Consider the following 23,022-nt stretch of genomic DNA (forward strand, 5'->3'; position numbering starts at 1 on the left):
CCTAGGCAAACTCACCATAAACAAAAGAAGCTCGAGTCATTTGGCCGGGTAAGCTTCTCAAATTTTTCACTTTTCGAGCTAAATAAGTCACTGAATGAGTTGATTATCTGCAATTGAGGAGAGATCAGCGCTGCTTCTCAAGCATTGGAAATAATCCAGAAGCTCTCAGAGTCAAAAATGTCTGAAGAAGAGAAAGCCACCAGTACTGCGCCAGTTATCCTGGGTGAAGACGGTCAGCCATTGTCCAAGAAAGCTCTGAAAAAGCTGCAGAAAGAGCAAGAAAAACAGAAGAAGAAGGCGGAAAAGGCACGCCAGTTGCAGCTAGAGAAGGAGGAACGTGAAAGAGAGGCTGCTGCTTCAGACACGGCCAAGGACAACTATGGTAAGTTACCATTGATTCAATCTGCTACGAGGACCGGTGAACCAAGGATCAAATTCCACGATTTGGACGAGGCAAAGGATGACAACAAAGAGATTCTATTCAGAGCTCGTGTGCATAATACGAGGCAGCAAGCTGCCACTTTGGCTTTCTTGACTTTGAGACAGCAAAGCGAATTGATCCAAGCGCTTGTCAAGGTTAACAAGGAGGGCACCGTCTCGAAGCAGATGGTTAAATGGGCTGGTTCCTTGAACTTGGAATCGATCGTTTTGGTTCGCGGTGTTGTTAGAAAGGTCGAAGAACCAGTCAAGTCTGCCACTGTGCAGAACTTGGAGATCCACGTCAGTCAGATTCACTCGATTTCCGAAACACCAGAGAGCTTACCCATCCTTTTGGAAGACGCATCTCGTTCTGAGGCTGAGGCAGAGGCTGCTGGGTTGCCAGTGGTTAACCTGGACACCAGACTAGACTCTAGAGTGATAGATTTGAGAACCGTTACAAATCAGGCGATCTTCAGGATCCAATCCGGCGTTTGCTCTTTGTTCAGAGAATTTTTGACCAATAAATCGTTCACCGAGGTGCACACACCAAAATTGTTGGGTGCTCCGAGTGAAGGTGGCGCCAGTGTCTTTGAAGTCTCGTATTTCAAGGGTAAGGCTTACCTGGCGCAATCTCCACAATTCCACAAGCAGCAACTTATGGTAGCCGATTTCGAGAGGGTTTTCGAAATTGCACCAGTCTTCAGGGCCGAAAACTCAAACACCCATCGTCATATGACCGAATTCACAGGTCTCGACCTGGAGATGACATTCGAAGAGCACTACCACGAAGTCCTGGACCAACTCAGCGACTTGTTTGTCTTCATCTTTGGTGAACTGAAGACAAGATACTCCAAGGAGATTGAATTGGTTCGCAAACAATATCCAGTGGAAGATTTCAAATTGCCAGAAGACGGTAAGATGGTTCGCATCCAATACAAAGAGGGTATCGCCATGTTGAGAGAAGCCGGTAAGGAAATCGGTGATTTTGATGACTTGAGTACCGAGAATGAAAAATTGCTTGGTAAGCTGGTCAGAGAAAAATACGAAACAGACTTCTACATCCTGGACAAGTTCCCATTGGCAATCCGTCCATTCTACACCATGCCCGACCCCGAGGATCCTCGCTACTCGAACTCGTACGATTTCTTCATGAGAGGCGAAGAAATCCTGTCGGGCGCCCAGCGTATCCATGACCACGAGCTGCTGCAAGAGAGGATGAAAGAACACGGTTTGTCGCCAGAGGATCCTGGCCTCAAGGACTACTGTGACGCGTTTACCTACGGGTGCGCTCCCCATGCAGGTGGTGGTATCGGTCTAGAGAGAGTCGTGATGTTCTTCCTAGACCTCAAAAACATCAGAAGAGCCTCTTTGTTCCCAAGAGATCCAAAGAGATTGAGACCATAGTCTACAGCGTTTTGATATAGCTTAGGAAGACCTGCCGTCCATAGCGATAGTTCTGTGCAGCCCTATTTTGGCGCTGTAAAAACTTCTCATCGATCTTGTCTCATGAACAACACTTCGTCAACCGAGCATAACCTTGCAAAATGTCCGGAAACCCTGGAAATGCATTGAGAGCGCTTACTCCAACACCTCCGGAACGTGGTTCTTTCCCATTGGACCATGACGGCGACTGTACGAAGCAGATGCAAGAGTACATTAAATGCATCAAGCTGGTAAAGGGCGAAAACGCCCCTAACTGCCGCTTACTGGCAAAAGAGTATTTGAAATGCAGAATGGACCATCAACTGATGGATAGAGACGAGTGGAAGAACTTGGGACTGCCCGAAGACAGCAAGGAAAAGTAGCCGCCGAGATGTGTTCGTCGATAGTTCTAGGTCATGTGATTTTCCGGTTACCCTCTCGAGCGGCGATAAGGATTCTGTGGCTGAGAGAAGCCCGTAGGAGTTGAGCCCTCCTTTGTTCCAGACCGCTCGCCGGGCTGGATTTTGCTGCGAGCCCTAGGAGAAGTAGGAGCCCATGAGATGAGGGCTAGGGAGACAAACCGGGTCTTTTCTGTCTTGGGACGGGATTGGCGGTGGTTGCTCACTTTGTACATCCCACGGGCCAGGAGGGTGGCGGATGACTGCAGGAAAATTGGACTGATGGGAGTGATGGCGGAACGTAGGGGGGGCCAGTGAGACTGGCGGTGGAGAACTGCCGTTGGCAATGAATGGAGAACTACTACCGGTGAGTGGCACATGCACGATCCAGAGTAAGCGTGCGGTTCGCAAATGGCTAGACATTCTTGGACAGTTGCTAAAAAGATAATTATTGATTGTCGTGCTGATGGCCATTGATCTGGTGTTAATAAGGTGTGCTTATTTGTACTGACAGGTTGGAGGTGTGAAGAAAGGAGATAAGAGGCGAAATTTGCAGGCTGACGCAGCTGTGTGTTGGCTACGTTTTATATATACACTTCGAGTCCCTATTGAGAAAGGTTTGCATCGAACTCCTCGTTAGATAGCATACGTACGTTAAGAGGGTCTTCAAGGAAGCCGATGTCGGTGGGTACTCAGACTAGGAGGAAGCGTACAAGGACGAATACAAACAATATGGTGGGAGGCGACGGTATCGGTGCAGAATCCATATTAGAAGGGATGCTTGCGAGACAGAGCTCGTTCTTGCAACACAATCTTCGAGATGGGTTGAATTTTGCAGAAGGGAATGATAGCGGTGCTGCGGTTGTGAATCACAACGAGCCTCCATTTATCGACAATGAAAATGCTATTGTTGATTTAGATCATACTAAAGTAGAGCGTATTGGGGAGGAGGACGATGAAGGTCATGAGGAAGATGATGATCTGATCTTTATCAAGGAACAGCCGGTCTATTTCGCCTCACCAACCATATTAGGCTCTAAAAACTATACTTCAACGACCAGTAAAAAATTCAAGAAACAAAGGACAATCTCTTTACCACAACTTCCCCATGCAAAGTTGCTTTATCAGGCCATGCGGGAGGCGCCCAGGGTCCAGAATAATGATGAGCTACTGCATCTAACAGGCTCCACATCTAAGACTTTAGATGGCAATCGCAAGGTAAATTTGAGGGTGATACAAAGTCCTTCACCAATGGACCACGATCCTTTTTACAGCTCATCGGTGTCTCCAAAAGCGAATTCTTCAGCGTCATCTGATTCGGACTCTATGATGGACTCAGGACTGAATTATGGTCAAACCGCAAGTAATACAACTTCACACAAGAGATCTTTGAGAAGGTTGTCGGCACCGAGGCTCACTGCAAAATTGGTTGGTAAGAAGGCCAAAACAAAGAAAAGGAGTAACTTTAAGACCGACAAGGATGGACACTACGTATATCAGCAGGGTGATGTGTTTGGTGGTAATAGATTTCTGGTTGAACAACTACTGGGCCAAGGCACTTTTGGTAAAGTCCTTAAGTGCTATGATATTGCCGGTGACACCACAATCGAAGCAGAAGCCCAGACTCATACTTGGAACTCGACCGCGTCGGTACAGCCGAAATACGTAGCGGTTAAAGTGATAAGAGCCATCGATAGGTATAGAGAAGCTGCCAAAACGGAGCTTAGGGTTCTGCAAGCCATTTTGGAGAATGATCCACATGGCCAGTATCAATGTCTCATTCTGCAAGAATGCTTCGATTACAAGAACCATATCTGTATCGTAACAGATTTGCTGGGCAGATCTGTTTACGACTTTATGTGTGCCAATGGCGTTGCGAGGTTTCCCGGATCGCACGTTCAAGCCATGGCTAAGCAACTGATCAGATCAGTTTGTTTCTTGCATGATCTGGGGATCATTCATACCGATTTAAAGCCAGAAAATGTTCTACTGTGTGACGAAACCTGTGTCGAGAAGAATTTGCCATTGGATATTGTCCGCACGATGAGCGCGAGACGTAAGGAAGCAAGCGGTGGCAAGAGGAAGTTTTTGACGAACCCGGAGATTAAAATCATTGATTTCGGAAGCGCTGTTTTTCATAATGAGTATCATCCACCAGTAATATCCACCCGTCATTATAGAGCTCCGGAAATAGTACTTGGGTTGGGATGGTCGTTTCCATGTGACGTATGGTCAATAGCCTGTGTCCTGGTAGAACTGGTGACCGGTGAGTCCTTGTACCCTATTCATGAGAACTTGGAGCATATGGCAATGATGCAGCGTATCAATGGTGAGCCGTTCCCTCCAAAAATTGTCGAGAAAATGTTTTACAAAGCCACCCATAAACTAGGTAATTCTCCTTCAGACCTGAGTTCCACAGTTCTCAAGCACTTCGATAAAAATGCGCTATCACTGCAGTGGCCGGAGAAGAACAAAAAAGGAGATTACATCACAAAAGAGAAATCAATCAAAAGGGTAATGAGCTCGTGTGACAGATTAGATATTCATATTTCAAAAAAGATAAGGGCAGACTACGGTGAATGGTTGAGCATCAATTGGAATCTGACGCCTGAGAAGAATTGGGCTTTGATAAGATCAAAGGCTTTAAATGAAAAGAAGTATAATGGGATGGTGGCTGGTGATTTGAACAAGGAAACATTTTTATTTTGGTACTGGTTTGTTGATCTTTGTCGCAAAATGTTCGAGTTTGATCCCACCAAAAGGATCACCGCAAAAGAGGCACTAGATCACGAATGGTTTAGTTTGGGTATATTGGACGAAGGAATTACTTGCTTTGGGAAATTTTGAAGTGATATTCATATTTTTTTTTTATTGTCTGCACAAGAGTAGAGAGAGTCAAGCTTATTTGTTGTTTTGTTTTAGAGTAGTTGTCACATTCGATGCCTGTGTCGACTAACTCCTAGTCATCACACTCTGACATATCTTCGAGTGTTATTAATAATGAATGATATTTTTCCGAAAGATTATGGATACCCTTTATATACAAAACAGATAGCATAGCTACTCAAAACTCCGCTTGTAATTGAAACATAGCGAAAGAAAAATAAAGATCACCAAAAACTCAAAACTCCTTAGCCAGGTACCGACTGATGTGGACCTAGAGCGTAATAAAACCATTTTCAATTATTTAAGACTTTAATCTTTGAGAACTGCCAATTCGTGCACTTTCTGCGAGTCATGTGCCGACACGTTTTAACGTGAGCTGATAGACGCTTCACTACTGGATTCGACTCCCTTCTATGCAGATGGGAGTATAGCATTCTAATCTTTCGATCGCAATTCTTTGGCAATCGCTGCACCTCATCACGCACTTTCTTACTGAAACTTTCGAAATGTGGTACAGACTTTTGCGAAACCCATGATTTAACCTCCAACAGTGCATACTTGCAGCGTTTAATACTTTTATTGGCATTTCTTAAAGTCATTCTCGAGAACTTGTTCAATCTTGGCATTAGCTGATCGTTCCATGCATCTCTCAACGACCGAGCAGTCTCTGTGATTCTATCTTTCAGCACCAGCGAGTTATGGTGTAGATTGATTAAATTGGCGTTGAACCTTCTCTTCAGGACCTGCGAAGTGTCTCCCAGTCGGTCTGAAATCCAACTTCGGGCCAAGAGAATCTTATTGTGAATCCGCAGGGTATCGGTCTTGAGCTTGTGTACAAAAGTGTAGCATTTTCTTCCGAAATCTGCCACGGGCTTGGACTTAAACCATGAGCGGCATTTAGATCTTACAGTGTACCACAGAATAACTGTGTCCGTCTTGAATTTTTGCCAAGGCCAATCTTCCTTCTGTGGGAGTGGGTAAGCGATATGGTTGTCAAAATCCACATAATATTTTCCCGTTGGTCTCCACGTTGGCGAAACAGATTCGTCGCGATTCAAGAAGTTTATGTTTGAGTACATTAGATCCTTATCACTAGAGTTATCCGTGACCGAGACGCCAGCCTTCTGTTGAAGAATCCCATCGAATAGTTCAAAGTATCTTTGAGTGCCCACTATAATGAAAACGGTAACAAGAGACGATAAGATGGCTACATGCCATGCCTTTAATTCCGGCTTCCTCATGTTATCGAACCGTGATAAAATTTTATCCATTATTGTGGTTCTCCTATCGTCATCTGGGTTTTTACACTTTTCCAAGCTGCTCGACTTCACGGTGCCACTGTTTTTAGACCCCGTAAGGGTGTCATACGAATCGGAGATAGGCTTAACATTCTCAATCTCTTTCTTACCCAAATTGAAAGCGTTTGTTACATCAGCATAGTCATCACTGCTCGTATTGGATAGAATATCATCATCATCCACATAATAGTCGTCCGATACGGCGCCACCTGAACTCAGCTGGCCCTTCTCTGGTAATTTGACAACGTTCCAGCCGTCGTCTGTCTTCGACATCTCCAACTTGAAATCGACTGATTGCAATGGTTGCGATGCCACTTGGTTCGCGCTCAAAAAACTATCGAGACTCCTTAAACTCTACCTTCGAGGACCCTTCCACAAAATGTATTAAATGTATTCCTTGAAACACTTTTGTACCGACAAACCAGTAGCCTTGCAATCGGACCAGTCTTGAACTCACTGGATATCTTATCGCGGAAATAGCGTCCCCCTATGTACGCTTAGGAACACAAAGCATCTCTGATAAGTCGTCTTAATCGCATCCTTATATACCGGGGTCCCCGGAAAAGTTCCGTATCCAATGATTCATCCACAAGAAATGTCTCCAGCATACCGAGTCCGCCAGTTAAAGGTTCCATAGCTCAATGGTTTCAGGGCCCATTGGTAGGCCTCGAGCGACCACATCCCGTCAGATCGGCGGACAATCGCGGACGCATCGGGCTTGGAGACATTTCTCACGGGCCTCGAGCACCACTTGTCAGAAACGTCCGGGAAAAATGGAAGATATTGGATGTAAACAATTGCTTGGAGCCGGCGAAGGATTCCAGAAGTAGCTGCTCAATTCTCCTCGACTCTCTTCTTTATATATGCTTAGCTGGATTAGCGATTTGTGGGATCATTTTGGACGGCGAAGCTTTGAATAAAGTCTTGGCGTGAAGTGAAAAAAGTTTCAGTTAGTACGCCCAATCTGCACTATTAGTGCAATTCTAAGGCTCCAGTGGTTGCATTTCGGCCGTGGTTATCTTTCGAAATTGTTACTGTAGCGGTAGCTGTTTTCAGACGATTTGTTTTCGCCCATTTGCCGGCTTGATAGATGATTTCGCCCTTGTCAAAGACTTCTGCAGTTCAGTCTCGTCGACAGTTTGCCCGATTTATCACTTACCTGCATTCCGGGAGTCGGGTACGTGGTCTTAAGAGAGATCCGGAAAGTTACTTGAAGAATCCCAACGGATTATCGTACGACTCGCTGAATCAGGCAGAAATTCATGACAGGATTGTACAGAGCCTGAAACTCAAAGAATGCGACATTGAACTGCCCAAGGAAGTCATTTTGCAATGTCTGACCCACAAATCTTTTGCACACGGTTCAAAACCGTACAACGAGAAGCTATGTCTGTTGGGTGTTCAGTTTTTGAAGTATCAGGCTGCGATACACTCTCTGAGGCAGCCGCAGTTACTTTCGCCAGTAGCGCAAGGCAAAATTCAGCAGTCTATCAATGGTCTTAATTTCACGAACTTGGGCACGCAGCTGTCAAAGCTGTTGATCTCAAAGCCAGTGGCTGCCCGCTTCATAAAACAGAAAAAACTGGATGCGTTGATATTTTGGAAGATGAAAGATCCGTTGAAAGACTCGCATCACAATGGTGAGACTGCAATTTATTCAACTGTTTTGAATGCTTTTATTGGCGCGATCTTAGCCACTAATGGACCAACCAAAGCAAGACAATTCGTCAACAAAGTTCTGCTGGATGGAGAATCGGAGTCTTCGCTGGTACACATTGCAAATGAACAAGTGAAAGAACTAGGTTCACAACCTTAAGCTTTATGTAATTACAGCACCTGTATATAGTCACCAGCGCATAATTCGAGTCATGTTACGATACATCAAACTTAATATAGTACAATATGGCCCTAGGTAGGGACTATTTAATTAAGCCTTGAGTTCAGGAAAGCTATTTCCTCTTTTAAACTTGCCTCCTCAACTGTCTTCACCAATTCTTTCGTGCATTTGGCGACATCGAATGCGATGCCTGCCAAACGCTGCTTGAAATGTTTATCTGCAAAATCGGCATCCTTCTTGATATCAGTAACCGTCCTTTCAACGTTAAGTTCACATAGGGTGATCATTCTTAAAGAACAGTCTTCTAAGCTTCTCACTACCCATGAGCCATGTTCTTTTAGGCTAGCGTTACGGCTCTGATTCATGGATATGCTTGTGGCGTCAACCATCTGTCTAATGACCTCGTTAATGGCGTCAGATTCCTTTCTCAAATCGCCCTTTGTTGCTTGGGGTTGCTTGATCGAGCTTAGAAGAGATTGAATGGTTGAAATGACCTGAACAGTTTGATGCTCAAGGTACAGCAAAAGTTCAGAGAGCGTGTTATCGGGATTCTCAATATCAAAAGCATCAAAATCGAAATCGACTTCATCTTCGGCCTCTTCCTGCGCACCAAGCTGTTCATTGACGATCTCTGCCGGGTTTGCTGCTTTATTTTCAATATTTTCCTTCCTGAGTGGAATAAACTGATAGTCCGATGACTCGTCTAAATCTTTCTCCTTAATGGCATTAGCCTTGAGTTCCGTACTGAATGAAGGCTCAGTAGACGAATGATACTGCACATTATTCAAATCAAAGTTGTTGCTGATAGGCATGTTCGAAGAATTCGATTCCTTGTTTTCAGATTTTTTCTGTAAGATTCCCTCAGAAAGCGTTTGTTTAGCATTCAATTCATGCTTTTCCTGAGAACTGTCAGTATGAATATCGGATAGATCAGTGTCGCTACCAAATCTTGTTTCGCTGTCGGTAAATTGGTTATTTCGTTGCGCCCTTGGTGAATAAACTGTTGCCTTTTTGATTGTATGAGCTCCCTCTTTGTTAAAGTCGCTTTGCCGTAACGACTGCCTCAAGGCCATATAAGTTGAGCCATCATCGCTGAAGTTCGAACTGTCATTGAAGTCGCTTTTGCTGTCATCCTCGATATCATTGTCAGTCATGTCGTCAAACGTCTTTTTGAATTTTTCTGTAAGTTTGGATGGCGTGGGGTTGCTCTCCGGTGGTCTTAACGGTGAACGGTCTATTTTTTTGGAAATTTGCGCCAACTGACGGTCTTGAGCATCTTCTTGGACGTCTGAGATCTGATTCCCGGAAATGACTTTACCTCTAGGCGTCATTTCTTGCACATTGGCTTCTTCATGCACCTGCCCATCCTTATCTTCGAGCTGCTTCTCTACCCTCAAACCAATTCCGCTACTACTAGCGAAATTCTTCAGCTTATCTGCGAAGCTTTTGTTTAGACTATCGACTTTGCTTTCTGTCGTCCCGGAAGGTTCGGCTGTAATAACCCTAGCTTCGTCTATCTTGCCGCCTGCGTCCCGAATGAGCAGTTCCTTTTCATTCTCCCTCTTCTCAGCAGAACTATTGACATTAGTTACCGGGGTAGGCAAAGATGGTGTACCGTCAACAACTTTGACATTGGCATTATTAACCGACTTAGTCGGAGTTAGTGGCTGTGCAATCTGATGCACTTGGGCTTCCCTCTCGGCAGAGTAGTCGCTGTGTTTAGTATTGGAATCGAGACGTACAGTTTTTTTGGGGTCTTCCTCGCCTGTCCCATCTGCTAGGACTTGCGGTTGTCTGACATAAGCTTTACTCGAACGGGAGGACAATGGTGATTTTGTCTCAATCATAGAGGAAAACAACAAACTCCCGGAGAGTTTTCGCGAACTTGAAGGCTTTAGTTTAGTGTCGGGGCTCATATTCGCCTTTTGTGTTATCTTCAATGGTTTTACAGGAGACATTTCATCAATGGTATCCTCGCACGCCGTCAAAACGTTGGTAGGTTTATTCAGAACTTGTTGCGAGAGCCGAGGGCCGAATGCAGGCTCTATCGGGGTATGGGGAGCCGCGGTGCTGACGTTCAAGCCAGCTTCCTTGGACAGTTCTGATCTGGCAACTTCATCATCCGGCTCATCTAGCTTGATTTTACTCGAGTCAACTAAGTTACAGATGGCGAATGCCAACTCGGAAATGGCAGCCTGAACCGTAATTTTCGGCAGCATAGAATGGTAAACGGCGTGATATCTCACTGCAGTCACTGCATGAGAGAAAGAGGCTTTCAAAAGAATAACTTCATCCTTAAACTGTGGGACATCAACCAGAATTAACATTTGATGAATCGCGTCTGATACGTGAGCCAAAACTTCAAATAAATATTTCCCATCATCATCTCTCTCTGATTGGATTCTGACGAAAAGTAGGTTAATTTGGTCATAAATCTCTTTGATCAGTTCAAAGGGAACCGAACCATCTTCGCTAATATACTTTGAGATTGATTGAGGATCTAACGAATATTTGTTTTGAAAGCCCTCTATATTTCTTCCTTGATCGGTAGCCTTGTTTATATCAGTACGTTTTGCCTTGAGCTCCAATTCTGAGATTCGCTGCTTGAGCTTTTCGTTTTCGATGGACAATGAGCTGACCTGAGAGCTTAAGCAAGCTAGCTCCTTTTGAAGGTTAGTGCTACTAGAGATATTTGCAATACTTCTGCTGCCCGCTGGAGTTGATTTAAGCTCTTTATTTTCCTCCTCAAGTTTCACAATCTCAGCCTCCTTTTGAGCCAGCTCCGCCGTGAGGCGCTGATTAGCCTCTGTCAGGGCATCAGTTTGCTCCTGTAAAGCCTTTGAAGGATCTCCGGAAGCTTCATTCTCCGTGCGAGCGGCAGCGCCGCTTGTGTGGACCATGTCGGTAATCTCGCTATTGATGTCATCTTGAGGTCTTGTATTAGCAGGGGTTTCATGCAAATCAGAATAATGGTAATTGTCGGTAAAGGATTTCAAGACTGGAGTGGAAGGATTGGGATGACTTAGAAGACTACTATCGGAACCAATCTTTTCGCCCGTCGTAGAATTTCTCTCATTCGGAATAGGTTCTTTACCTTCAGCAGTTTCGTCTGATGGCTCGTCGTCTGGTTTTTTATCATCTTCTTCTTCTGATGACCAATCGATTGACGCCTTCTTAGGGATCACCTGCGATGCTTGGATGGTGGCAGTAGCCGGAGCCTGGATCATTGAGCCATCTGATGTATTTATCGTGTTTCCGTTGGAGAGACTGGCATTATCCATGAAACTTCTATCATATGCATTTGGTTCGTGTTCGTATCTTACATTATTGGACTCTTCCGCCGCTTTTGGATTCACATCATACCCTCTTCGTTTTATTTCGAATAGAATATCATCCACAAGATCATTGAACCTTGTCTGCGACAGGTTGGCCAATTTCTGTCTAGCTTGGTTTCGCTTGATATGGAAGCCAGCTTTTGGCAGCAAGTATTCTGCTCGTCCTTGATCAGTGTCAAGCCGCCTCTGTAATTCATCATAAACATCGGTACTAAGCTCATAAAATTGAGACGCGGAAAGTTTTAAAAGCTTTGCCCTGGCTTTCTGAGCTCTTGGCGAGTTGGAACGATCATGCTTGATTTCTGAGACCTGAAAAAAGTTTCGAAGAGCCAAATGATAATGGAAGATGTCTTTATGGTGTATGGTGGCATCAGATGAACCGCTCATTGGGAATTTCTACAAAAACCGCACCGGAGAGCAGAAGAATATGATATCTTGTCACTTGAACTCAACCCAATTGTATATCCAAAGTGAATGGCGGCCCATAAATCTTGCATCTGCAATCGATGAGGAATCTTGAAGCGATGTACTCATCCATTTGAATGTCGACGCGTAAGGACGTGGCTCATTCATATCACGTTAAACGAAAAGATTCAAGACCTTTGAAGCTGCGAAGCTGAAGGATTGGTTTGGTCAACTTGAAGATATTCTCACACTATGTATAATAATTGTAAAACCGACTCGCAGATTAATTCGGGAATCAACGTAAAAATCCCTTCTTCTTTGTTTGAGCAGGAGATTGCGCTGGTTGATTAGATATGGAGACTTCTAATTGATGCTTTTTCTCTTCTAGGGCTCTTAGTTGCTTGCTTAACTTTTCCTTCATTTCTTTATGTCTCGCGAACAGTTCAGCCTCAGATTTCTGCAGCTTTTTCTCCTTTTCCGAAACCTTTTGGTGGAACACGCTCTTCATCTCAGCTTCCAACTTGGCTAATTTAGCTTCGTGTAGCTGTTTTTCCTCTTTTTGCTTTGACTCCGGATCAAATTCCTTGAAAACGGAATTGTCCTGCTTGATGCCCAACCTTATTAATTTTTCAGATCTGTAATTTTCGTAAAGGACATTGTTTGTTCTTTCACGCAATTCTTCCAGGTACTGACTTATCAACAGGTCGCGTAAATACACGAAATCGCAGTGTTTTGCGTTGTCCACATCGATGATACCCCATGGGTATGAACGGCCTCTGAATGTTTTGCCCTCTTTATCGGTAACTGAACTGTTTGATCCTACCACGGCGTAAGGAATCTTTTCGAACAAGGCGCTGGAGGCTCTCACGGTATCTGCATCGTCCATGGCATAGGTTGGGGGTTGAAAGAATTTGACGTTGGCCTCATCCAGCTGTTTCCTGATCCTTTGCTTGAAAACAGCGATTTCCTCCTCTGTCAGTATGTCCGATTTGGCAATAATTGGGATCAGATTACATTTCTCGTGAACTCTCTTACAGAATTCCACGTCCAGCGGTTTCAAATAATGTGCAGTAGGTTCAATAAAATACAAACAAGCATGGATTCTGTTATCATTTTCTAGAGACCTGTTGATCTTATTTTCAGCATCCAAATACTGGTCAAACCGGTAATTGATCTCATCGACAATCGGTTTCCATGATCCAGTGTTGTCAATGGCATCTCCAAAGCCAGGGGTGTCTACCACACACAGTTTCAAACTGACTCCGTTCTCCTCTATCGTGGTAGTGTAAGACTTGATCTTAACAGAGGAAGTGACATCCTCCTCCCCGTTGGTTTCTGTCTCCTCATCCTGGCTATCTTCGAGCTTCAAGCCGTCCATCTTCCCATTGACATCATCACTTCTTTCACTGGAAGCTATCTCGCTTGAAGCCTCGATATTCCTATTGAACAATGTGTTGATTAAAGTTGATTTACCCAAGCCCCTCTGACTCACACAAAGTAGGTTAAAATTGAATCCCCGACGGATAGACTTCCTATGCCATTGCTTAGGTAGGTTGGCAAACCCGACAAAGCCCGAGATCTGGCGACGAATAATCTTGAGATCCGGCTGTTCAGGCAGTACCTGACCCGACTGTTCATTCTCCCCATTTAGACCTTCCCTAGCACCGGAAGTACCCACCGGTTCATCTGTGGAACGGCCATTGACTATCGAGGAGCTCTCAGCTTTGGGGTTGACATCTACGCTTGTGGATTGTTCATTTTGAGAGATCTCGCTGCCCGCGTTACCGATATCAGAGTCCTCTCTCTTGACAGAAAAGGGACCCTCCTGAGTGGTAGACATGCTAAATTAGTTTTTCCTGACCTGATGGACCTCCGTAATGGTAATATAGCCTCAAGCTTCCGCTAACGAACACCTATGGTGTTTATTAGATCTGGATCTTATACCCATTTTTGGCGTATTTTGGATCGGTTAGATGAAAAATTCCCGGCCTTTGACGGGTAACAGGGCGCGAAACAAACACTCGTTATTTTCAGTACATCAGATTGAGCAATCCATTGCAAATAGACTCAAAATACCAGATTAAACTAATTACTTACCTACAATAAGCTGCTGATTCGATGGCCGGCATTGTGTGGCGGAGTAGGAGTCCATATACAGTGATTGGAAGTTTTAGAGTGAGATATCGCTCTGTACGAACAACGACGCGTCTTCATATTGAAACCACGGATATGAGTATTATCACTTAGAAGTACATCGCATCTCCTGAAGGCAAGTCGAAAAGGTGGTATACGGCTTGTGTGGGCAATGAGTGGTTCCGAAGCCGCAGCTGAGATGTGTCGAGAGGTCAAAGACCTGCTGATCGAAGGCGCCAAGTACACGGCCAACGGAGACTTGGAGAAAGCAGTGAAGTGCTATACTAAAGTGCTTGATCTGGAGTCGCAGAAGCCGGAGCCGTATGTGCTGCTAGCTAGATGTTTGTATCAGACCGGACTTAAGCGAAACGATATTTTTGGGGGTCAGCAAGGTGATGGGCAACTGGGACAGGGAGAAGACGATGAAGAGGAAGATGATGAGGACATGAGCGATAGCGAAGAGTCATCAAGCAGTGATCGCAATCGACCAGCTGTAGGTCCCTTGAACTCTCGCTTGTATCAGTTTGACCATGAGGAAGAGGAAGAACTAGATGATGTGGAGCCAAGGGACGAACCAGGTGAGGAAGATGTAAGAGAGGGTTCGATCCCGGAAGGCAGTGATGAAGCAGACGAGGAGCGTTCTGACGATGACCTATCGCCAGCAGACGGCTTTGAGAACTACCTGCAAGGTGACCTCTTTGAAAATGCATTGGAGCTGCTGTATCGGGCTCGAATCATGTATATGGAGTCCGCTAAACCATCAGAAGAAATGCCAGAGGATTTCCAGATGAAACTTGTCGAAGTTTACGACCTGCTGGGCGATATTGATCAGGAACTGGAAGATTTTGCACAGGCTGTCAGGGATTACGACGAAGCAATAAGTATGTGCCAAAATGCGTCATCCCAGGAATCAAACGATCAAATTTTAACCATCTACATGAAGCTAGCCGAAGCATTGAAGTGGATGGATCCCGCGAGCGATATAACGCCTGAACAGCATAAGGAGCATCTGATCAAGATAAAACGGCTTCTCAAGGCAAGAATCAGAAGTGGAGAAACGATTCATATCGAAGAGGATGAATTGCGCCTGCAAAAAATCAATGAGGATTTAAAGGCTCTCAAAGCAAATCCACAAGAGGCTGGGCTCGACAAGAACTCCATGATGCAGGCTATCTTGAAGCAGGCGCTTGAAGCCACCAAACGGGGCGAGGTAAACGACCTATCCAAGATGGTGAAGAAAAATAGAAAAAAGCCGTTATAGGAACCCAGAACTATGGCCACAGCACAAAGAAACTATAAAAAGGGCTCACCTAGGGCAAGGGAGTCAACCCTACTTGCTGCAATTCCAGTTCAATGCCACATAGCATGTATAAACCAGAGATAATTTGCTTTAAGCAAAGGCCTATTTTTCGGGTTCTCGCTACTTTAAAAAGGACAGTACGGCTTGTAAGGAAAAAAAAATAAAAGCTATCCTGATCAACGCTTTGCAAGGGATTTACAATAGAGAAGAGTCTCATCGATAACCATGTCAGAGAAGAAGAGAACTGAAACATCTGCTCAATCTGCTGTCAAGGATTCATCAGCTTTCAAAAAGTTCCTCCGTTTGTCCAGAACCCTGCAATTCGCGTGGTTCGCAGGCCATGTCACTACTCTGGTAGCTAGCATCTTCTGCTTCATCTCAGCGAATCAAGCAGTTTACAGAATTGCCTGGCTCGGAGTCATCGAATCCTTTGGTATCATCACTTACCAGCATTATGCTTCCAAATCTAAAGCCACTTCGGAGCAAAAGGGTCTGACCCCTCAGGCGTTGCTCCAGAACGGCGATGTGCTGTATTTTCTATTGGCTTTAATGTGGTTCATTACGCCTAAGTTTACGCTGGCCCTGGTTCCGTATGCTTTCTTCTCCCTATTCCATGTCTTGATCTATTGCAAGAGCATCCTGCTCCCAGAAGTTTTTGGTCTCACTGCAGAGAACAGCAAGGTCGTCAGTCTCATTGCCAACTTTGTGCGTAACTTCAATGAAAGATGTATGTACTGGGTTGGCAGCATGGAACTGAACTTATTTCTGTTCTTGGCCTTAAGGGCGTTGCTATGGTACCCAAGATCCTGGATCATCCTAGTGGCCTACACACTTTTCATTAAGATTAGATTTGAGAACTCCAAGTACATGCAGGCTACTTTTGCGCAATGGAGAGTCAGGTTCGATGGAGCTGTGAGCCATCCCTCAATCCCACCCGTTTTGAAGCGCGGTTACGGTAAGGTCAAGTCTTTGCTAATTCAGGTCTCTCAGTTCCGTCTGTCGAAACCACAGCCTGCGGCTGCGTCCGCTGGTTCTAAAGAGCATTCCCAGAAGGCTAACTGAATTCTGAACCGCAGTGGAACCATAGTTATATAATTCTGTAGTTGACTATACGAAGCACGCACACGTGACAAGCTTTAGCCGCCGAGATTAAAGGTAGGGGAAAGTTAAAGGGACTCTGAGCCTCAACACTGGGCGAAATGTATATAAATACGCCTAAGCAAGAGGTTGAACGCTCCGTACTCTGCCTGAAGTGTCAAAACTAGATGTTTTCGGACAAGATGAGGCTTTTGGATGGATGAGTTAATGAGTGCTTCCTTTGCAACGGAGAAAGATGCTGCGATCGCAACTTACTTGAAGATATACAGAGTCTGATTCTCACGGTGAAAGACAGCTTGGCGGGATAGTCATATGAGTTTATCAAATCCGAGAAGAAACCGTTTAGGATGTGGCAAGGGTGGACAAAAATTCCGAGGGCCAATCTCGGCAGTTGCTCCTCGTTGCTGACATGGGGGAGATATTTAAGCGACGAAGTTGTGTGGGTCACGTGCCACGTTTAGTCTGCGCATCTCCCGTGGGCGTGGTGGTGTGTCGAGTCGAATTCGGTCGAAGCTTTTGAAGGAAAAATCTGGCAGCTGGCCGCAGGCGGCGATCTGCATAGTGGGACAGAAATCTTGAAAATCTGAGAACTTCTAGAATCTTCCGTCGGTGGGCGTCGAGTATAGTCGAGTAAATGACAAGGTGGTTGATAAATTGTATAAAAGGATGGTGTTGCAATCGTTTGTGATTGAGCTTCAAGCATTTTGTCTGTGCCTCATTGAAAAATAATCAAGATATTCAAGAGAATTAGATTCAATTGTTGTTTTTCAAATCTCAATTGTATTTTCTTCTAACTGCACTTTGAAGTCTTTTATACAGATTAATTGATAGAGAAGAAAATGTCTAAGGCTGTCGGTATCGATTTGGGTACTACTTACTCATGTGTTGCTCACTTCTCCAACGATCGTGTGGAAATTATTGCCAACGATCAAGGTAACAGAACCACCCCTTCTTTCGTTGCCTTCACTGACACTGAAAGATTGATTGGTGATGCTGCCAAGAACCAGGCTGCTATGAACCCAAGCAACACCGTCTTCGACGCTAAGCGTTTGATCGGTAGAAACTTCAGCGACCCTGAAGTTCAAGGTGACATGAAGCACTTCCCATTCAAGATCATTGATGTTGACGGTAAGCCACAAATCCAAGTTGAATACAAGGGTGAAACCAAGGACTTCACTCCAGAACAAATATCTTCTATGGTCTTGGGTAAGATGAAGGAAACCGCTGAGTCCTACCTTGGTGCTAAGGTCAATGATGCTGTCGTCACTGTCCCAGCTTACTTCAACGACTCTCAAAGACAAGCTACTAAGGATGCTGGTACTATCGCTGGTTTGAACGTTCTTCGTATCATTAACGAACCAACTGCCGCTGCTATTGCCTACGGTTTAGACAAGAAGGGCGGTGAAGAAAACGTCTTGATTTTCGATCTTGGTGGTGGTACTTTTGATGTTTCTCTTTTGACCATCGAAGATGGTATTTTCGAAGTCAAGGCTACTGCAGGTGACACTCACTTGGGTGGTGAAGATTTCGACAACAGATTGGTCACCCACTTGGCCAACGAATTCAAGAGAAAGAACAAGAAAGACTTGACCACTAACCAAAGAGCTTTGAGAAGATTGAGAACTGCTTGTGAAAGAGCAAAGAGAACCTTGTCCTCTTCCGCTCAAACTTCTGTTGAAATCGACTCCTTGTTCGAAGGTATCGACTTCTACACTTCCATCACCAGAGCTAGATTCGAAGAATTGTGCGCTGACTTGTTCAGATCTACCTTGGACCCTGTTGAAAAGGTCTTGAGAGACTCCAAGTTGGACAAGTCTCAAGTTCATGAAATTGTCTTGGTTGGTGGTTCCACCAGAATTCCAAAGGTTCAAAAATTGGTTACTGACTTCTTCAACGGTAAGGAACCAAACAGATCTATCAACCCAGATGAAGCTGTTGCCTATGGTGCCGCTGTTCAAGCTGCTATTTTGACCGGTGACCAATCTTCCAAGACCCAAGATTTGTTGTTGTTGGATGTTGCCCCTCTATCTCTAGGTATTGAGACCGCTGGTGGTGTCATGACTAAGTTGATTCCAAGAAACTCTACCATTCCAACCAAGAAGTCCGAGACTTTCTCTACTTACGCTGATAACCAGCCAGGTGTCTTGATTCAAGTCTTCGAAGGTGAAAGAGCTAAGACCAAGGACAACAACTTGTTGGGTAAGTTCGAGTTGAGTGGTATTCCACCAGCTCCAAGAGGTGTCCCACAAATCGAAGTCACTTTCGATATAGACTCTAACGGTATCTTGAACGTCTCTGCTGTTGAAAAGGGTACTGGTAAGTCTAACAAGATCACCATCACCAACGACAAGGGTAGACTATCCAAGGAGGATATCGAAAGAATGGTTGCTGAAGCCGAAAAGTTCAAGGAAGAAGATGAAAAGGAATCTGCCAGAATTGCTTCTAAGAATCAATTGGAATCCATTGCTTACTCTTTGAAGAGCTCTGTCTCTGAGGCTGGTGACAAGTTGGAAGAAGCCGACAAGGAAACTGTCTCCAAGAAAGCCGAAGAGACAATTGCATGGTTGGACAGCAACACCACTGCCACCAAAGAAGAATTCGATGACAAATTGAAGGAATTGCAAGAAATCGCTAACCCAATCATGACCAAATTGTACCAAGCTGGTGGTGCTCCAGGTGGCGCTGCCCCAGGTGGTTTCCCAGGTGGTGCTCCTCCAGCTCCAGAAGCTGAGGGCCCAACTGTCGAAGAAGTTGATTGAATTGATCGATGAAACAAGATTTTGATAATTCATTTTTTAGCCTTTCTAATGATCATATGTATAATATTATAACTAACAAATTGTGTTGAATGAGATTCATGCTTCGACAGATCTAAGAGGGTAGCAGCTAATTCATTCTTGGAAGACTGAATATAATGCACCAATGTCTTGCTAGTAAAGATTCAGGTCACAGGGGTAAGGAAAAAAATGGGGCGAGCTGGGAATTGAACCCAGGGCCTCTCGCATGCTTGTATGTTTTCATCCCCGGTGTTCCGAAGATTCGCCCAAAGCGAGAATCATACCACTAGACCACACGCCCTAATATTTTGTTGTTGAATTTCACTTAAGACATAACTAAGAAGGTATCGAGAATCATGCAATCCATAACTGCAATTCGCTGTTAAGTTTGGCATTGGAAGGATGAGACAGTGCTTGCCAATTAAAATCGTTATTGTAACGAAAGTCAGATTCCATATCAGGTGGATAGACTGTAGTCAATAAAGTCTTTGTTTCTTCTGTTTATGGATCTCATGTACTTCAGGGTCTCAGTAACAATCGCGGTCCTGCAAAGCTTTCTCTCTACACCTAAACATAAATAAAGTGTAAAAAGTGAAGATTGAAACATCTTCAGGTGAAACTTGAAACTTCTATTAAAAAAAATGCCATCCCCTGGAATCGAACCTGGGTTTCATCGGCCACAACGATGTGTACTAACCACTATACTAGGATGGCTCACAAGTTAGGGTTTGTTAGGGGAAAAAACCAACCAAGTAGGAGGAAAGAAAATTTCACCAACAAAAAAATTTAATACAATTTTTCCTAGGATCGAGTAGTATGAGAAGGCTGATCAACTTTTGCGACTACATCAATGAGTGAATTTCTACCAAATTCTTGCCTGGTTGGTATTCATCTGACAATATTTACTCATTCTGGTCCGCAGGTAGTTTTCCATTATCCTCCTTCTGTCGTTGGTCATTTGAAGAGTAGGGAACGCCAGAATAAGAGAGACCCTTCATCTTTGGATAAAGAAGTCAAGTATGACCGTAGTAGTGTTGATTTTGGCAGGAATTCCAGTATAAGCGGTCCTTTAACCTCACATTCTGCAAGGTCTAGCGAATATCGACCCCAAGGTGATGAAGCTACCGGCAGTCCCAAGGTGGACAGTAATTCTGGCAACTTCCGAAGTAAAGGAAGTTCAGATTGGGCCAAAAGGGATGAATCAAAAAAACCTGAGATGGATTCCGATGTGGGATCATCATCATCTGGATTGAGCGATAGTGAGCTCTCAACAGATTATGCCGACTGTTCAAGCTCATCTTCGTCTGAATCACATTCCTATGAGGAAGCCGAAAAAGAACTCAACGATTTCGGATACGGAGATCTGAAAGATGACACCAATGTTGCGCGACCAAGCATGATCATGCTCTCTCACGCCAACAATAGTTTTAGTTCGGAATTTTCACATTCGTCAAAACTTCTCAGAGCTAAGAGTTCCCAGATAAGTGCAAGCAAACTCTTGGATATCATCAGCACTGATAATCAAAACAGACGACCCTCCCGCGCCTCCGCAGTATCGTCGGTCCAAGGAGATGAAGGTCCCAAAGAGGAGGAAGAAATTTCCAACACTGAAGAAGAGATAGAAAGAATGATTGCTAAAGGTACTCTGAACTTCGACGAGACGCATTTTACAGAAGAGAATTTTCAGGATCTGACCAAGGTGTTTGGTTTCGATCCTGAATTTGTTGCTGAATTCTGCTCGCCTGAGAGAGAAATGTGTAACGCAAGATTCGAATTTACGGTCGACGACCTATGTTTTCTAGGTTTACCTGTTCACGTAGATGCCAATGGGCAATGGAGAAGATCAAGGCGCAAGAAGCATTTTGGCCGATCGAAGAGATCCTCTAGCTCGGGAACGAAAGGCGGCAGCGTCACTAGGGGTAGCGGCCTGAACGACAATGATAGCTCCTATATGGAGAATTCGTCCTCTATGGCAGAAACAAATGTGTTCTCAGATAATATCCGCCGGTCGGAGACGTCAGATATTGCGAAACCCGATGATCTTCGAAACAGTATGGACATGTTCCACGTGTGCTTTGTAATGAATCCTTCTCTGGTTGAATACAACAAAAGGGTAGATGATATGTTCCATTATGTCGTGACTCGGTTATCGATTTTATTGCGTTACTCACAAGCGAAGTCAGCTTACGTCTCTAAACAATGCAACCTGATCTTGAAAGAGAAAGAAAAAGTACTCAAGTCATCAAAAGCGTATCAAAACAAAAATGATTCCGGCCGAAGAGCAAAATACCTGTATCAAAGGCTCTTTGCGAAGTCGTCGCTGGCAAGGGCTCTAATAACTTGCGTTGACAAACTGCAAAGAAACGAAATAGCCTGCCTTGAAATCGACGATGATAAGGTAATTTCACTGCAGATACCGATTCAGAATGAGTTCCGTCATTTGCCTAATTTCAAGCTTCATCCGGTATTGAAGGGTTCTTACCTGACCTCCATACTCAATGCCCGATTTCTTGGATCATCCCCGACAAGGGATAATATTCGTGATTCATCAATGATAAGGGACAAATATGATGATGACTATGATGACGATCTGTTAAATTATGCTTTGTTGCTATTAGACGAACCTAGTAGCATAATTAGAGAGCTCGAATCTTTATCGTCAGATGATGATATTGGGAACATGGTCTTAATACATTTGATCAAAAGACTACAGCCAACAGTGGCTTTGAGGTCTTATCAAGATTTGTTTAACCAGCTGTTAGGCAGCTCGACCGAATCGTCTACATTTTCGGGATCTCAAAACTCTTTTCATACAAGTATGCTGAGATCCTGTGCATTGCATCTGCTTTATCGAAGACACGCTAGAGTGATAATCCCGATCAGCTCTAAGAATACATACATCGTTTCGCCCTTGGCCCCAATCGGAAGTCATCCACAGGAGGACTACCATGACATTGACGAGATTTCTGCTTTAAGAAGACCGCTCATTTATCAGAATCAAGAGAAGTTCAAAAAAAGATTCCCCTCCTTGCCCTCTTTGGTTTCATTTCTCAACCTGCTGTCGACAAAGAAACCAAAGCCTTTTGGTAGCATAATACCGTCTAAGGAACATAAACCCATCTATTTGGGAGCATTAACATGGTTGATGAGGTTTGGGTATGTGACCCAATTACTGACATTCGTTTGTATCCGAGTTGATAAACAAATCAAGATGGCGGTCGAAGAGGACTTAGAGAAGGAAGCACCGAGAGTCAGAAAGGATAATCTAAATCGTGACAACAACAAGATGGACAATTTCTCCAAGGAAACAGATTTTGTTAGTCAGATGATACCACAATCTCAACTGTACCATTCCGAGGATGACGTGGATAACTATGCGTTCGACGATCATAACATGGAAAAAGATTACACTATAATTTTGGAACCTGAGAGGGCGACGGCAATTGAAAAAAGGTGGATCTTCAAATGCATTCAAGATCAACCCACCGATATTCAGTTTTTATTCAATAAGGTCTTAAAATACTTCAATGGTAAGACACCTATGGAATTGGTCCTCATTAGAGAAGAAATTACAAGGCATGAGCTGAAAAGGATATTGAATGCCCTTCCCCGCTATTGCGTAGAGTTTCATCATTGGTGAAAAGCTAAGGTAAGAAGTCTCCTTTAGTGAAATAATTATAATTATGCTTAAACGAGTGAATATAGTCATCTAG

At 44.2% G+C, this 23,022-nt stretch overlaps 11 protein-coding genes and 2 non-coding genes across 13 annotated transcripts; 8 read left to right on the forward strand and 5 right to left on the reverse strand.

Moving 5' to 3' along the window:
* Positions 1 to 177: 177 nt before the first annotated feature.
* Positions 178 to 1,824, forward strand: DPS1 (aspartate--tRNA ligase DPS1; the record flags this gene model as incomplete). Its single annotated transcript, XM_037283619.1, has 1 exon — positions 178 to 1,824. The coding sequence occupies one exon, from the start codon at positions 178 to 180 to the stop codon at positions 1,822 to 1,824; it is 1,647 nt and encodes a 548-aa protein (XP_037139515.1).
* A 140-nt stretch (positions 1,825 to 1,964) lies between these two features.
* On the forward strand, positions 1,965 to 2,225 carry COX19 (Cox19p; the record flags this gene model as incomplete). Its single annotated transcript, XM_037283620.1, has 1 exon — positions 1,965 to 2,225. One exon carries the CDS (start codon positions 1,965 to 1,967, stop codon positions 2,223 to 2,225), a length of 261 nt encoding a protein of 86 aa, XP_037139516.1.
* Positions 2,226 to 2,918: 693 nt separating this feature from the next.
* On the forward strand, positions 2,919 to 5,087 carry KNS1 (serine/threonine protein kinase KNS1; the record flags this gene model as incomplete). Its single annotated transcript, XM_037283621.1, has 1 exon — positions 2,919 to 5,087. One exon carries the CDS (start codon positions 2,919 to 2,921, stop codon positions 5,085 to 5,087), a length of 2,169 nt encoding a protein of 722 aa, XP_037139517.1.
* Positions 5,088 to 5,419: 332 nt separating this feature from the next.
* On the reverse strand, positions 5,420 to 6,697 carry ATG39 (Atg39p; the record flags this gene model as incomplete). The annotated part of the gene is made up of 1 exon (XM_037283622.1): positions 5,420 to 6,697. The coding sequence occupies one exon, from the start codon at positions 6,695 to 6,697 to the stop codon at positions 5,420 to 5,422; it is 1,278 nt and encodes a 425-aa protein (XP_037139518.1).
* Positions 6,698 to 7,514: 817 nt separating this feature from the next.
* MRPL15 (mitochondrial 54S ribosomal protein mL57) lies at positions 7,515 to 8,240 on the forward strand (the record flags this gene model as incomplete). Its single annotated transcript, XM_037283623.1, has 1 exon — positions 7,515 to 8,240. One exon carries the CDS (start codon positions 7,515 to 7,517, stop codon positions 8,238 to 8,240), a length of 726 nt encoding a protein of 241 aa, XP_037139519.1.
* A 107-nt stretch (positions 8,241 to 8,347) lies between these two features.
* HG536_0D03680 (uncharacterized protein) lies at positions 8,348 to 11,983 on the reverse strand (the record flags this gene model as incomplete). The annotated part of the gene is made up of 1 exon (XM_037283624.1): positions 8,348 to 11,983. One exon carries the CDS (start codon positions 11,981 to 11,983, stop codon positions 8,348 to 8,350), a length of 3,636 nt encoding a protein of 1,211 aa, XP_037139520.1.
* Positions 11,984 to 12,296: 313 nt separating this feature from the next.
* Positions 12,297 to 13,841, reverse strand: CDC3 (septin CDC3; the record flags this gene model as incomplete). The annotated part of the gene is made up of 1 exon (XM_037283625.1): positions 12,297 to 13,841. The coding sequence occupies one exon, from the start codon at positions 13,839 to 13,841 to the stop codon at positions 12,297 to 12,299; it is 1,545 nt and encodes a 514-aa protein (XP_037139521.1).
* A 465-nt stretch (positions 13,842 to 14,306) lies between these two features.
* Positions 14,307 to 15,395, forward strand: HIF1 (Hif1p; the record flags this gene model as incomplete). Its single annotated transcript, XM_037283626.1, has 1 exon — positions 14,307 to 15,395. One exon carries the CDS (start codon positions 14,307 to 14,309, stop codon positions 15,393 to 15,395), a length of 1,089 nt encoding a protein of 362 aa, XP_037139522.1.
* Positions 15,396 to 15,659: 264 nt separating this feature from the next.
* Positions 15,660 to 16,496, forward strand: POM33 (nucleoporin POM33; the record flags this gene model as incomplete). The annotated part of the gene is made up of 1 exon (XM_037283627.1): positions 15,660 to 16,496. One exon carries the CDS (start codon positions 15,660 to 15,662, stop codon positions 16,494 to 16,496), a length of 837 nt encoding a protein of 278 aa, XP_037139523.1.
* Positions 16,497 to 17,371: 875 nt separating this feature from the next.
* On the forward strand, positions 17,372 to 19,291 carry SSA2 (Hsp70 family chaperone SSA2; the record flags this gene model as incomplete). Its single annotated transcript, XM_037283628.1, has 1 exon — positions 17,372 to 19,291. One exon carries the CDS (start codon positions 17,372 to 17,374, stop codon positions 19,289 to 19,291), a length of 1,920 nt encoding a protein of 639 aa, XP_037139524.1.
* A 209-nt stretch (positions 19,292 to 19,500) lies between these two features.
* Positions 19,501 to 19,610, reverse strand: HG536_0Dtrna2P. Its single transcript has 2 exons — positions 19,574 to 19,610; positions 19,501 to 19,537 (listed from the first exon to the last, which is right to left on the reverse strand). It is a non-coding gene; the product is annotated as a tRNA-Pro (tRNA).
* A 341-nt stretch (positions 19,611 to 19,951) lies between these two features.
* On the reverse strand, positions 19,952 to 20,023 carry HG536_0Dtrna2H. The gene has a single exon. It is a non-coding gene; the product is annotated as a tRNA-His (tRNA).
* A 136-nt stretch (positions 20,024 to 20,159) lies between these two features.
* NPR3 (Npr3p) lies at positions 20,160 to 22,949 on the forward strand (the record flags this gene model as incomplete). Its single annotated transcript, XM_037283629.1, has 1 exon — positions 20,160 to 22,949. One exon carries the CDS (start codon positions 20,160 to 20,162, stop codon positions 22,947 to 22,949), a length of 2,790 nt encoding a protein of 929 aa, XP_037139525.1.
* Positions 22,950 to 23,022: the final 73 nt, after the last annotated feature.

The sequence above is a fragment of the Torulaspora globosa genome, chromosome 4, assembly GCF_014133895.1.
Source record: "Torulaspora globosa chromosome 4, complete sequence".
NCBI lineage: Eukaryota > Fungi > Ascomycota > Saccharomycetes > Saccharomycetales > Saccharomycetaceae > Torulaspora > Torulaspora globosa.